The 13,512-nt window shown below is 33.3% G+C and overlaps 9 protein-coding genes across 9 annotated transcripts; 6 read left to right on the forward strand and 3 right to left on the reverse strand.

The window, feature by feature from the left end:
- Positions 1 to 629: 629 nt before the first annotated feature.
- On the reverse strand, positions 630 to 2,467 carry TVAGG3_0199730 (ERAD pathway; the record flags this gene model as incomplete). Its single annotated transcript, XM_001319714.1, has 1 exon — positions 645 to 2,297. One exon carries the CDS (start codon positions 2,295 to 2,297, stop codon positions 645 to 647), a length of 1,653 nt encoding a protein of 550 aa, XP_001319749.1.
- A 300-nt stretch (positions 2,468 to 2,767) lies between these two features.
- On the forward strand, positions 2,768 to 3,499 carry TVAGG3_0199740 (amino acid transmembrane transporter protein; the record flags this gene model as incomplete). The annotated part of the gene is made up of 1 exon (XM_001319713.1): positions 2,768 to 3,499. One exon carries the CDS (start codon positions 2,768 to 2,770, stop codon positions 3,497 to 3,499), a length of 732 nt encoding a protein of 243 aa, XP_001319748.1.
- A 60-nt stretch (positions 3,500 to 3,559) lies between these two features.
- Positions 3,560 to 4,033, forward strand: TVAGG3_0199750 (amino acid transmembrane transporter protein; the record flags this gene model as incomplete). Its single annotated transcript, XM_001319712.1, has 1 exon — positions 3,560 to 4,033. The coding sequence occupies one exon, from the start codon at positions 3,560 to 3,562 to the stop codon at positions 4,031 to 4,033; it is 474 nt and encodes a 157-aa protein (XP_001319747.1).
- Positions 4,034 to 4,185: 152 nt separating this feature from the next.
- TVAGG3_0199760 (positive regulation of cilium movement) lies at positions 4,186 to 5,580 on the reverse strand (the record flags this gene model as incomplete). Its single annotated transcript, XM_001319711.1, has 1 exon — positions 4,186 to 5,580. One exon carries the CDS (start codon positions 5,578 to 5,580, stop codon positions 4,186 to 4,188), a length of 1,395 nt encoding a protein of 464 aa, XP_001319746.1.
- Positions 5,581 to 6,228: 648 nt separating this feature from the next.
- Positions 6,229 to 7,083, forward strand: TVAGG3_0199770 (uncharacterized protein; the record flags this gene model as incomplete). Its single annotated transcript, XM_001319710.1, has 1 exon — positions 6,625 to 6,936. One exon carries the CDS (start codon positions 6,625 to 6,627, stop codon positions 6,934 to 6,936), a length of 312 nt encoding a protein of 103 aa, XP_001319745.1.
- A 157-nt stretch (positions 7,084 to 7,240) lies between these two features.
- Positions 7,241 to 7,943, forward strand: TVAGG3_0199780 (GTPase protein; the record flags this gene model as incomplete). The annotated part of the gene is made up of 1 exon (XM_001319709.1): positions 7,252 to 7,812. The coding sequence occupies one exon, from the start codon at positions 7,252 to 7,254 to the stop codon at positions 7,810 to 7,812; it is 561 nt and encodes a 186-aa protein (XP_001319744.1).
- An 86-nt stretch (positions 7,944 to 8,029) lies between these two features.
- Positions 8,030 to 8,887, reverse strand: TVAGG3_0199790 (uncharacterized protein; the record flags this gene model as incomplete). The annotated part of the gene is made up of 1 exon (XM_001319708.1): positions 8,300 to 8,848. One exon carries the CDS (start codon positions 8,846 to 8,848, stop codon positions 8,300 to 8,302), a length of 549 nt encoding a protein of 182 aa, XP_001319743.1.
- Positions 8,888 to 10,149: 1,262 nt separating this feature from the next.
- Positions 10,150 to 11,529, forward strand: TVAGG3_0199800 (guanylate cyclase protein; the record flags this gene model as incomplete). Its single annotated transcript, XM_001319707.1, has 1 exon — positions 10,150 to 11,529. The coding sequence occupies one exon, from the start codon at positions 10,150 to 10,152 to the stop codon at positions 11,527 to 11,529; it is 1,380 nt and encodes a 459-aa protein (XP_001319742.1).
- Positions 11,530 to 11,540: 11 nt separating this feature from the next.
- TVAGG3_0199810 (guanylate cyclase protein) lies at positions 11,541 to 13,415 on the forward strand (the record flags this gene model as incomplete). The annotated part of the gene is made up of 1 exon (XM_001319706.1): positions 11,541 to 13,415. One exon carries the CDS (start codon positions 11,541 to 11,543, stop codon positions 13,413 to 13,415), a length of 1,875 nt encoding a protein of 624 aa, XP_001319741.1.
- Between the last annotated feature and the right edge of the window lie 97 nt (positions 13,416 to 13,512).

The raw sequence follows: 13,512 nt of genomic DNA on the forward strand, positions 1-13,512 counted from the left end.
TATCCAATAATATCACGAAATTGCTTTTATTTTTTTGGCCATTGCCATGTAAATCCAATTTTAGTTCTATTGTGTCCATACACATCTCAAATGCATGAATATCAGCTTAATTTAAAATACATGCCAAAATATTCGCCCTTCAGTTCGTTGTGTACATAAATTTTCCGTATCTTTCAGAAAACATCTTTCAATTTTGAGTGATGACGGAATAGTTCATAAATGTCATTTTTGATATTCGCTTGACATCATGTATCGGAATAATATGACGGGAATGTGTTGAATATGAAAATCTCTGGAAAACAGGATCATCTCAGAATAAGAGTTTTTTGATATTCGCAATTGTGGTCGTCATTCTCTAGAATCAATGGTACTAATGACATTCATAGTGTTTTTATTGTCCAACTCACATGAAATTCATTTGCCAGCCCTGTAAATATATACGCCAAAATTCAAAGTTAAATATACTCATAATGTTTGGTATATTTGACTTATACTAATGTATCTGAATCGTTTTTAGCAGATAAATAATGATATTTCCCATTATAGCATCAAAGATTTTTCTGAATCAAAGGGAAAATCTTGCAATTTTTGAGTTTCAACCAAAAATATAAGTTAAATTTCAATACAATGTTTAGAATATTCAATTAAACTTCAATTCCATACACTTTGTTTGTGCAAAGTTTGAGATATTTCGCAGCTTCATCAGCATCCTGTTCAACTCCTTCACCACGCATGAGCATTAATCCATAATAATACTGAGCAAGCTCCTTTCCTGAATCGGCAGCTTTCTTCATCCACTCAGCTGCTTCCTCTAAATCAGGGGGAACACCTACACCCCCCTCTCTAAGTAATTTACCAAGGGCTAACATCGCTTTGACTTCTCCAAGCTCCGCAGCCCTTGCGAAATATTCCCTGGCCTCTCTGTCATCCTTTTCTACGCCATCGCCTTTGATCAACATTGTACCGTAATTAAACATTGCTTCTTTAACGTTTGCATCAGCAGCTGCCTTATAATACGAAGCAGCGCTGGCTTTGTCTTCACGAATACCGTTACCTTTGTCCAAAGCAAGTGCGAAATTGTACTGAGCTGGGGCAAATTCGTTATCTGCAGCTCTACGATAGTATTGAACGGCCATTTCAGGGTTTTTCTCAACGCTGATACCGTTGTTAAGGTAGTATCCATATGTAAACATGGCTGGAGCGTATCCTCCGTCTGCAGCTAATCTCATGTATTTCGCTCCATGAACTGTGTCTGCTGCCAATACTCCGGGGACTCCGTCGCAAAGGAGTTTTCCGTATGTATATTGAGCTGGGAAGAAGTGGTTATCAGCTGCGGATTTGATAAAGCGAATTCCTTCTTCTTTGTCTGTATATCCTGCATCACCTGTGAATATGAGGTTTCCGTAATGGAACATGGCCTCTACGATTCTTCTTTCTGCACATTCTTTGAAATATTTTGTTGCTTCTGGGAGATCTACGTCTACGCCAACGCCATCTTTAAGTACCATCGCATATTTGAACATTGATGGTAAGTAACCTTTCTTTGCGGAATTTTCGTAGTATGGAATGGCATCTTCGATTTCTTCATCAGGAACTTCGTTGTTCATAATCATTTCTGCATATGTATATTCTGCTGGTGTGAATTCTTTATCAGCAGCTGTCTTAATGAATTTAATTGCATGTTTTGAATTTGGATTTATTCCTTCTCCTTTTTTAAGCATCATTCCATATTCATAGCATGATGCAGCATGCTTCAAATCAGCTGTTGACTTGAAGTATCTTGCAGAAGCAAAGAGATCTTTGTCCATAAATAATCCATGCTTTGCTGCGATACCAAGACCGTATCCAGCATATATGCATCCTTCCTTATATGCGTTATTATAAAGTTTAACTGCTTTGTCAGCATTTTGTGTCACACCTTTTCCGGTGAATAAGATATTTGCAAAGTTATTTTGAGCTTCCGGAAGACCTTGTTGGGAAGCAATGTCGAAATAATGTGTAGCAGCGAATAAATCGGTTTTAACTTCTTCGCCTGCCAAATACAAAGCTCCTAAATTGAAAGTTGCAAATGGATTATTAAGTTTCTGTGACTTAATTAAGAGCTCTAAAGCTTTTTTAACATCTTTCTTGAAGTAACGACCATTTATTAATAAAATTGCCATGTTATTCCATGCAGCACTATCTTCTTTTTCAGCCATTTCCCTTATTTTATTTGCATTATCTTTATTTGTAGGCAATGTTATAGCTGAATCAGGAATAAGCTCTGTAATATACGGTGGATCGATCTCTTCAGTCATAACTAATTCTGTTTATTGTAAAAAAAATCTCTTTGCGTTAGAAAATGTAAAATATCTTAAATTGGCTCTTTTTGTCTGATATAGACTCTTCATGAGATATGCTAAAGAATTTGCCATATAATGTACTGCATATCTCTTGTATTTTTTTTTGTAAAGTGTTTACATTGTCAAAAGTTAGATGGGTTAAAGTTCAATATAATTGTGCATTGAATTGTTTCGGCGAATGGTTTTGCTATTTTTGAATCGCTGATGATTTATATTGTTCACAAAGGGTTACGATAAAAAAATAAACGCGTAAAATTAACCATCAAATTGAATGGAAAAACCGTTCGATCATCATTCAAATTCGATTGCATGATTGTTAGTATAAGGAAACTATATATTATAAAGATATTAGCATGAGGGGATTTTAAAAAATTTTATTTGAAAAAGTGGTTATTTGAGTTGCTTTTGAATTTTAAAAATTCATAATGTCAATTGATACACCCCTTATCGATAAAGAAGAAACCTCAACAGTTACTGAAGAGTCCACTTATACAGGTTTCATCGAGTCTTCATTCAATATGATCAATACTTGCTTAGGCGCAGGCATCTTATCTATCTCGAACTCTTTCACATTCTGCGGACTTATTCCATCGACGATCACCCTTTCATTGAGTGCTCTCTTCTCATACATATCTGCTCACATGATCATCAAAATGCACACCCTTTGCGGAATAAATTCGTTCATGGAACTATCAGTCAAGATTGGAAAATTTGGAAAAATACTCACTGACATCTCCGTTATCCTGTTCTGTTATTCTTGCATGATTGCTTACGTTATTATGAGCGTTGAAATTCTCCAAAGTTGGTTCATGCTGGCAGGTCTCAACCTCAAAAGTTTCTGGCGTCGTACAGTTACAGTTATTGTTTTCTGCTTTGGACTTCCATTCATGTTAACGATTCCACGCAATATTAAGTTCCTTTCATCAATTTCATTCTTCTGCGTTATCGCCGTACTTATGTATTTCGTTGGATTGGTTTACAAAGGAATTGCCGTTTTACCAAAAGATGGAATTCATCCAACAACTGAAACATACAGATTCAATATGGGCATATTTAACTGCATCGCTGTCCATTTCTTATGTTTCTCCGTTTCTTGCCTCATTATTCCAGTCGTAAAAGTAATGAGACCAAATATGGGACATAGAAGCTTCACTTAGGGCTTGAACTACTTCGTTTGCTACTTGATTGCCCTTATTCCTGCGGTTATTGGCTATCTTATGTTTGGACAGACATCTCAGCCACTTATTCTTAATAACTTTGAAGATTCAGACCTTCTCTTCATCATTATTAGAATTGCTTGCTTCATCGTTCTCGTTGCGACATATCCAATTGTAGGTTTGACCTTACTCACCAATTGGTCAACACTTATCTACAAGACTGAAGAGCACTTAGAGCTTCCTTGGACAAAGCGAGGTGTTCTTTATATCCTTGAGAACGGTTTGCCCCTTTTGCTTGGCATTTTCTTGCCAAATGTCAGACCAGCTTTATCTATTGGTGGAGCGTTTGGAGGAGGAATCACAAATTTCTTCCTTCCACCACTCATGTACATATTTGTCTACCAAAAGACAAAGAAAGACGTGATGTTCTGGGTTATGGCATTCTTCTCCGGACTCGGACTCGTTTTTGCAGGAATTTCTACATACGAGTCTGTTATTGATGCTATCAATGCATTCAAGAGTCAGTCAATATAATTGTTTCTTTTTATATTGTGATTATATAAATATTATATTAATTCGGGATATCTTATTCTAATGAAAATTCCTACAAATCCAAAACAAAACAAGCTAATTAACATATAAATTTTAATAAACAATATATTCAAACAAAAAAATAAAGTAATTTTCTATAATTTCCTATGGAAAGATTGTTGGTTTGATTTGACCTTTGGTTGGATGATCTTCTTACTATGTATTATCGAGTTTACCTTCTTATCTTTCGGAGTATTTTCGCTAGATGAATGTGGTGATCGCTCTGACTGTTGCTGTTGGCAATTAATCATAATTGGCTTATAAGTTGAAGGTATTTCTCTTGGAAGATTCCAACAATTTCCAATTTCAGAAGGAAGAGACATTGAAAGTTCGTAAACTGCATTCCATTGGCTTCTTTCTGGTGAAGGATTAGGGAATACGTGCACAAACTTTGTATTTCTTTCTGCATTTTGTCTTTTATTTAGGGAATCTTCTCCGATATTCTTATGTTTGGAGATATAAATCTTCCATGAGTCATTATGTATTGGATGCTTCATTTGTCTAACGGCTTCTTCAGCGCTTTGGTGTGGAAATGCGATGGACATCAGTTCTTTAAGCATTTTTATCTTTAGATTCTTTTCTGCCTGTGTTCCGTACTCAAGTGATGGTCTGTAGTTGACTTCCAATATCCATGGTTTCAAATTTTCATCCAATAAAACATCAAAACCGAGAAGTTGGAAGCAGCGGGGGTAACCGATCATTGGACATTGATATCTAGATCCATTCATGATGAAAGGAGCAGCAGAAAGAACTGTGAGCGCCATCGCATTTTCGATATCAAGCCAGAGCTTATCGATATTAGCGCCTTTGCGTTTGAGATCTGCAAATACATCTGAAACTATATGTGTAATTGATTCTGCTGTAACAGATGGATTTTTGATATTTACAGCAGTATTTGTCAATTGACCGAATTGGTTGCCAGAATTTGCTGGAGCTGAGCAAAACCTTGCAATGCCATCATGGTACACATAGATTTCAGGCTTTTCTGCAGCAATTACTAAGCAATAAATTCTCAAATCAAATTTATATCCATCAATAAGATATGAATTCTTGTATTCTTGAGCTACTGATAGATGGTTTGTCACTTGGTACTGATCGCTTGGATTTATTACTACGATTCCCTGTCCAAGGGCGCCATTATCAGGTTTTACAATGTAAGTCTTGTTGTGTTTATTAACCTGGGACATAAACGGTTCTTTCTGAAGAGGTAAAATATAACTTTTAGGGAGAAAAGTGAAATTACTCGGGAAAAATTTTTGAATTCTTTGAACTGCTCGAACGAAAGGTGCTTTCCTGCAAATTATGTTTACGTTTGGAAGTCTGTTGACAACTTGCCATGGCGTTAACGATCGAAAATAATCTTGATCTTTTATTGTATCCCACCAAACGCAAATAGCATCATTGTCATTTTCTTTGTATGGAATACCTAGTTCTTGCATAGCTATCCTAACAACTTCATAGAACGAGTGTCCAGAAGTTGAAGAAAGCATTTCTCAAAGAAATTCTTTTGTACGTTACTAAATGCTTCAAAAAATTGCAAAGAGATTTTAGAACTATCAAAACCAGTAAACAACAGTCCTTTGGATTCTCGAAGATACAACTTACTAATACCACCTAGTTCATGGATTCCTATTTGCAGTCTTTATGTATGGTGAGTTCAATAAAAATTTTTAGAAATTATCGATATTTAAAATTCTTCTCTGATTTATATGTTCATCAGTTCGATAATTCCCATCAATTATTGTCTAAGTTAGTATTTTCAATAGAATTACTCCAAATTTTGTCAATATCCTAAATTAAACACTTTATTTCAATTGAAGCATTTGAAATATGATGTTTCAGATGTTGCTCTTCTTTTGTACCTTTAAATATCTCGTGAGCCCCATGCGAGAAGTCTTCGATCGTAATCTGAGTTTATAAATGATGGAATTCCCGAGTTTTTCCATTCTTTTCTTGAAATATAACCCTTGTTGATGAAAAGTTGTTACGACTGTAATGCTGATATCGATATTTTTCTTAATTTGGTTTTAAAATTTTGCGAAAACCCATATTTTTGGTCATGAGTTCCTGATATATCATTGAATTTGGTCCCTATTTTTATAAAATCTTTGATGGGGTGTAAAATGAATTCCATTTTACAAGCGGATAACAAAACCATTTTTGAATTGAATTTTCAATTTCTGAAATTATTGATTTTATATTTTTGGTCTTCACAAGTAAAATAGAAATATTTCAACGAAATGTAAAACTATGCTCTTTCACAAAATTTGCGGTTATGACAGTTCTATAAAATGAGTTTCATTGCTGAATATCAGCTTCCCCTAGCCAAAGCCAATATACTTCATATTAAGAGGAAAAACAGAGATATTGCAAAGTTCCGGAATGAATTAAAGGGCTTTGTCAATGAATCTAATTTTCAGATACAATACAACACTCCAAATGGAACATTCACACCAGATTGGGCAAAGACATAGAAAAAGAAAAATATTATTAAGGTCGATCTTCCAGAAAATGAAGAGGAAAGGTATTTCATAATGTATAACAACGCCAAACAATTTACAAGAATGGTACAAAAGGAGAAATTCATGGAAGCAGCTTTTTCGCGTGCTTATGATGATCCTCCTTCAAAGAGTGTTTATCTTTTCCAAGATTCTCTTACTAAAGAGAATGTTACTGACCTTCGAAACAGTACTATGTCTAAGTTATCTGAAGGGCATTCATCTGAAAAAGGAAGTGATGAATCTCAAGATTTGATCAAAAAGGAATGGTCAAAAGGAGAATTACCAAATGAACAGTTTGTTGATAAGATCAATCCGATAAATAGAGCAAGTATGGTTGCAAACTAATTTCAGCAAAAAAAAATCAACATATTTCTTTTATTATTGAATTAATCATAGAATTACGATAGCAGGAAAGTTCTAGAGTTCTATCTTGATACAAATGTATTATTAATTTATATTGTTTTCGGTTTAATAAATAAATTTGTATATTCGAAATTTGGTTTTTTACCAAAATTTTTGTAACAATTACGATTGCTACGGTTTTCAACAAGGGAATTAGATTCAGTTATATCAAATAGAAACAGATATTTATTGGAAATTTTTTCACTTTCAAATTTATGGAATTTTTACCGAATTTTTATATTTTTATTACCAAGAGAAATGAGTCAAAACTATAAAGCAATCATGTTAGGTATCTCAAACGTAGGCAAGACATCAATCATCAACGCATTTCGGCCTTTAAATGATATTATTGAGCCCACAGTGCGATATGATCTTTATCAGTTCTCCTGCAGCATTGATGGAAATGAATTTACTATAGGTCTTTGGGATATACCAGGACAGACGCAATATCGCCCAATGACGCAAACATTCCTGAGAAATGTTGACGTTGCACTTATTGTTTATGATATAACATCAGAAGATTCATTTGATAACGTGAATGAAGATTATAAGCTTCTTATACAAGAAACACCAAATCCTCATGTTTTTATTATTGGAAATAAGGTAGATTTGGAATCTGAACGAAGAGTTTTTGCAACTGTGGGAGAAAACTATGCGAATCAAATTGGTGCTAAGTTTTTTGAAGTTAGTGCCTTGCATAATACGAATATTGTTGAATTATTTGATGCCTTGAAATTGGCTGCTTCTGGAATTGATAAGCCAATCACGGAGAGTATTAATCTTTCTAATACAAAAGAGAAAAAGAAAGGTTGCTGTTAATAATTCCTTATTATTAATCTTATTTCGAAATTAAATTCTTTTTTTTCGGATTGTGTTTTTAAAATCATCATAATTTCATCAAACAACATTTTTAAACCTTATTTATAATAGAAATCAACACAATTTAGTGAATGAGGGAAAACAGATATGAGTGAGTGAAATGTAGTATTGATTCGTTGAAAAAAATATTAATGTAACAAGGATTTTGTTAAACACTAAAGAAATAAAAATTTATATCATGATATTAAAAAATAAAATAAATAACTTTGATTGATTTATAATGAAACCAATCTTGTTTGCTGTAACATGTCAATTGTTAAAGGATAATTTGGTATTCAGCGATATGAATTTTAAAATTTGTTGGGAAAAGCATAAAAGCTTTGGGATGAAGATTATGAAGTACTTTTGTGGATGTTGATAATGGATTTGAATAGATAGTGAAAAGTAAGCAAATTTTGCTGGAAAACTCAAAGAAATTAGAAAAGAATTAAACTTTCATAATGTCTGAGAGCTCTCTTGTAAGTTTAAGCTTTTCTTCGGATTCTTCTGGAGTTAATTTTCCCTTCATTTGCATTGATCTGAGTTCAAACTCAATTTCTGATTTTCTCCTAAGGAGAATGCCAGATCCTGAGTTTGATGAAGGTAAAACTGTTGTATTGTGGCGTTTCTCGACTTGAACGCCCGGATCGATGAATCCAAAGCTCAAAGAACGTGGATTTGGATTAGCTCGTCTTGACATATGTTGCATGATGTGTACTTTTAGTTTACCTTCAGTCATTGGTCGAACTCCTAATTCAGGAAGACGAAGTTCTTGCAGGAATGAAGACATGTAGTTTTCTTGTTCTCTTGTCGATTCTAAGTCCAGTGCATTATGAACTTCGAAAAGTTTCTGAAGTAATGAAAATTTGATGCAATCTGGAAGACTTGGATCTTCCCTAATGAGTTTCATCTCTCTCCAAACTTCATGGATTTCGTTCTCCATCTGCAAGTGGTTGAAAAACAAAGTGGCATAATCCATATCTTGAGAGGTACTCATCCCAAAAGTGACAAATATTGGGGATCACGAATTTTACTACGATCAAAATACGACATTTTGTTATCGATTGCGACAGTAACATTTAACTCAAGATCCTCTAACCAGACAGTTTTTAAGGATTAATCTGCTAAGTTGAACTTTAAAGTCAAAACCAAAATATATTCACAATTCATATAAATGAATAGTGAAGCACTATTGGCGACAAATGTCAAGAGCGTTTTCTATAATGCAATTACAGAACTCGTTTCTATTTGACCTAAATTGAGCAATCCTTTAATAAGATCGCAAGTATTCAATAAAGCCGGCCACTGCTGTTTTAACTATTGTTCATACCGGAGAATTTTATTTGAATTGTACCTAAATTTGATTTCTTTGCTTGCAACGCTATCATTATTTCCAAAATGCAATTTCCATTTGTATGATTGGTAGTGTTACAAGAAATATTGTCAATTACTCCTTAAAAATATGGTATCTGGCTACTGTTTTTTGAATTACTATATGTCATTTTTTTCTACTTATTGGTCTCTGACTTAATCGGCTTCTGTATTCCGTAGTAACATGAAGCATTGATAATGCTTCATATAGTAATAAAGGCCAATTATTCAGTAATTTTTTAACTTGTATTTGGTCTATGTTTTTCTCGACAAATTATAAAGAAATGTATTGTTGAGTCTTTGAAACGAGAAAATATCGATATTTAGAAAAGCTATTTTTTCCAAAAAAAATTCAGAATTCTAAAAATTATTCAAAAAATTGTTAGAATTTGCAATATTTTGGAAAAAACAAAATATTTTTGGAATTTTAATGCATTTGAACAAAAATAACATTTTATCAGTTGTTATCAAATTTTATTCTTTTATTCGATTTTGATATTCATGAAGGAGATGATAACTTGAATCTGATTTGTTCATAAAAGTTTATTTATCAAATTAAGACGATTTCTGATTTCAGAAAAAGTTGGAATTATTGAATAATTATTTTTACTCGAAGTCTGACAAATTATCAGAATTATGTTTAAGCATGCAGATTTATTGATTTTGGTGTTTTTTTTTCAAATAATATTCAATTAACATGACATTTTTTTTTCTCAAATAAGCTCACTCTAATCTAAGTTCTAATATAAATAGCAGTTTTTCTATATAAACGTTGCATCAACTATTCATCTCAAATTTTATTTTCAAATTCAATTGTATCGAAAATCAAAACTTACTCTCTGATAAAACAATTCATTAAATTTTACTGTTCTTTATCAACAATCAAAATCAATTGAATTCAAAAGTTAATTCAAATTAATTTATCGAATGGAACATACGAATCAAGCAGTAGCTAGCGTTTCTGCTTCTGCTCAATCAGAGTCACTTGCAGAAATATGGAATATGCAGAAAAATGCAAACTATATTGATAAAAACTTTCCGTTATTCTTATCAGTATTTGAAACTGCAAAGATTCCAATTCTTTTTGTTTATCCATTCTTATCATTCTTCTTCATCCAGTTTATTATCGTTTCAATATGGCCATGGAATCAGTACTGGGAATCTCAACCAGATCAACATATCATGAAATGGCTAAGAACAGTATTGTATTTCGTTCCCCAACCTGCAGAACCGACTTATTACTTAATAGTTTCAATAGTTATCTTTATCATTAATATGTCAATCCTTATCATAATTGAATGTCAGCTGTTTTACTACAAACTCCAAAGAAAATTCATTATTGCCCTTAACTATCCAGTAAGATTATACTTTGATGCCGTATTGGTAGCAACTATTACCCCTGCGATTATCGGCACCGGTGAAACGTTTGTTCTTTTATGTCACGGAAACACAAACTATATGATCATTATTTCATTTATATTGTATGCTCTTAGTGTGGCGTACGAATCATATTCATTTTTCATTGTTCAGAACTTTGCTTCAAAGTCAATTTGCGTTAATGTTTCTCCATTATTGAATTTTGATCCAACTTTGATGATTATGACCTTACTGACGATGCTTATATGCATTCTTCCATATTTCTTACTCACAATTTTTGAATATTGGGTTCAATTAATCTCAATTGGTCTTCATATCATATTAAATTTGTATTTGTTTTACTATACATGCGCCAATTTACCATATGTTGATATCTTGACAATGGCTCTCGGCGTAGGCTGGTATAGTGGTTGCATCTTTGGTGACGTTACTCTTGTAGCAGGTACTTTTGTCAATTCTATGTCTTACAAGATTCCATTATATGGGTCAATTGCAGTTTTTGTTGGTTTAACGGGACCTGCATTATTATTTTTTATTATTAGAATTAAAGCAGTCAAAAAACAATTAGACGTCGATTACATAAAGCAAGATGAAGCAAATAACTACTATACTGAACTTGGATTAGATAAGAATCAAAACAAAGCCCTTTGTTATCTGAAAATTGCATTTCAAAACTATTGTCCGTCATTTTACAACTGGACACTCATAATATTTTTAATGGAGCATTACGAAACAGAAACAGTAATCTCTCTCTGTCTCCAATTATTAACATTCTTCCCAAAGGAAACTAGATTACAGAACAGATTGGAAAGGATGCTTTCAAAGAGAAGAACATTAACATTCCAGACCAGATATCTAATCTTCCAGATTCAAACGTTGAAATCTTTGAGACAATTTGATGCAAGACTCAAATCAAACTCAAACTCATAGAGCTTAAAAATATGTCTCGTAATCTTGAGAACATGACCAAAGCAGCAGTTGATGCTCCAAATTTAGAAATAAGTTATTTCGAAGAACACGCCGTTAAATCACAGTCAAACAGAGCAATTTGGAAAGAATCACTCCTTGCTGCCCCAAATAATCCAAAGTTCTGCGAAGAATATGCAAGATATCTTATTGAAGCGGAATGCGACTTTCCAGAAGGATTGAAGATCAAAAATAGACAGCAGTCAATTGAAATGGGAAAGATATACTCCGTTGACTTCTCTTTCCGTTCAATGGTAGAAGCATTTCCCAAATATCTAACAGAAAAGATCCTAGATTTGAATGGAGGTGTTAGAAAGAAAGAGACATCCTCAAATGGAGCACCAACAAGCGGACGATCAACTACCGGATCTCAAGGTTCAAATCAAAGTACAGGTACCGATGAAACAACAGAGTTAGAGGCTGAAGTTGAAGAATTCATCGGAAAACGCACAATAAAACAGGCCAGAGAAAGGCTTGCTCTTCATAGAATGATGGAGAATAAATTATCTTCTCCGATCAAAACAATTACACCCATTTCCATCTTCATTATCCTTTTCATTGTTATTATATTCTGCATTGGCGTCACAACTGCTACAATACAGTTGCAAACTTATGTCAATGATATGAAATTACTGAGTTCAATAGCAGATACAAGGTTCTTTGTTTCTTTATCGAATTCTGGAATGATTGCAGAATTCTTCCGTGAAGCTCAGCAATTGCAGAAATATACAACTCCAATGAAACAGTATTTAAGGGATTCTGATAAGCCTTACCTTGATCTGTACAACTTTATGCTTCCTAGTTTAATCAATTTCACAACTATAGCTTCTCAAGCATATGAAACATTTAATAATCTTGCAACTGAACAAGCCTTGTCAGGTTTCAATGTATCACTAACAACAGAAGGGTTATTAACATATGACACCATCTTTACAACTTGTCCATTGGGTGTTGAAACTCCAACAAGTTTATCAAATCTTGTTGGTGTTTACTTAGTTGACCAAAGAATAATCAGTGGTAAGCCCCATGTATTAGATATCCTAACAAATATGGATTCCTATGAGATTTCCTTGAACTTTGTCAACTTTTTCAGCCATATGGATACTGCATTTGCAGATATCACAAATGAACAATATGATCTTGGAAAGACTGCTAACAAATACTTCAGAAATTTGTCCATTATCATTCCTGTCATCACATTTGTTGGCGTTTTCATTCCATTTTTCATCAATCATTACAGAGTTCAGAGATCTCTCAAAGAATTGATAGAAATCATACATTCTTTGGACTCTAAATCCAAACAAGAGGCAAAGGAACTAATTATGGTCGGCCAAAATGAAGATGAGATGAAAGTCACAGAAATGCGTTCAAAAACTTATTATTCAACATCCGTTCTTATCTTTATATGCATAATTTCCATTATATTCCTTGGCTTGACATTCGCAGGTTCAAGATTAGTTTTAATGCATTCTACTCAATTAATGAACTTGAATTCATGTAACAAATATGCCTCTCAAAGATTATGTTTATCAGCTGAAGCATTTAGTCTGCTCTTTACTTTAACTGTTGTCCATACATTTCCAAATGTAAATCAGTATAGAAATGTTTCGGTTTTATCAGGAATCACAATGGTGATGGCAAAAATGATTGTAGATGCAGATAACAATCTTCTTAACGGAGATAGCAAAACTCCACCTTGCCAAGGATTTAACGAAGAATTAGATCAACTTAATTTCATTGATGGAGCATTACAAAACAATGTAAATGATCCGAGTGAATATTATGCAAATGCTTCAATTCATACTCAAGTTGAAACATTCTATGCTTACTTGAGTGAAATAACAAAATAAGCTTTGGTTCCAGGTGGATCACTAAACGTATTAGATGTTGCGAACACATTATATCTTGCTGACTACAGAATGTTCTACAAATGCTATAGAGTTTGCA

The sequence above is a fragment of the Trichomonas vaginalis genome, chromosome IV (genome assembly GCF_026262505.1).
Source record: "Trichomonas vaginalis G3 chromosome IV, whole genome shotgun sequence".
Taxonomy (NCBI): domain Eukaryota; phylum Parabasalia; order Trichomonadida; family Trichomonadidae; genus Trichomonas; species Trichomonas vaginalis.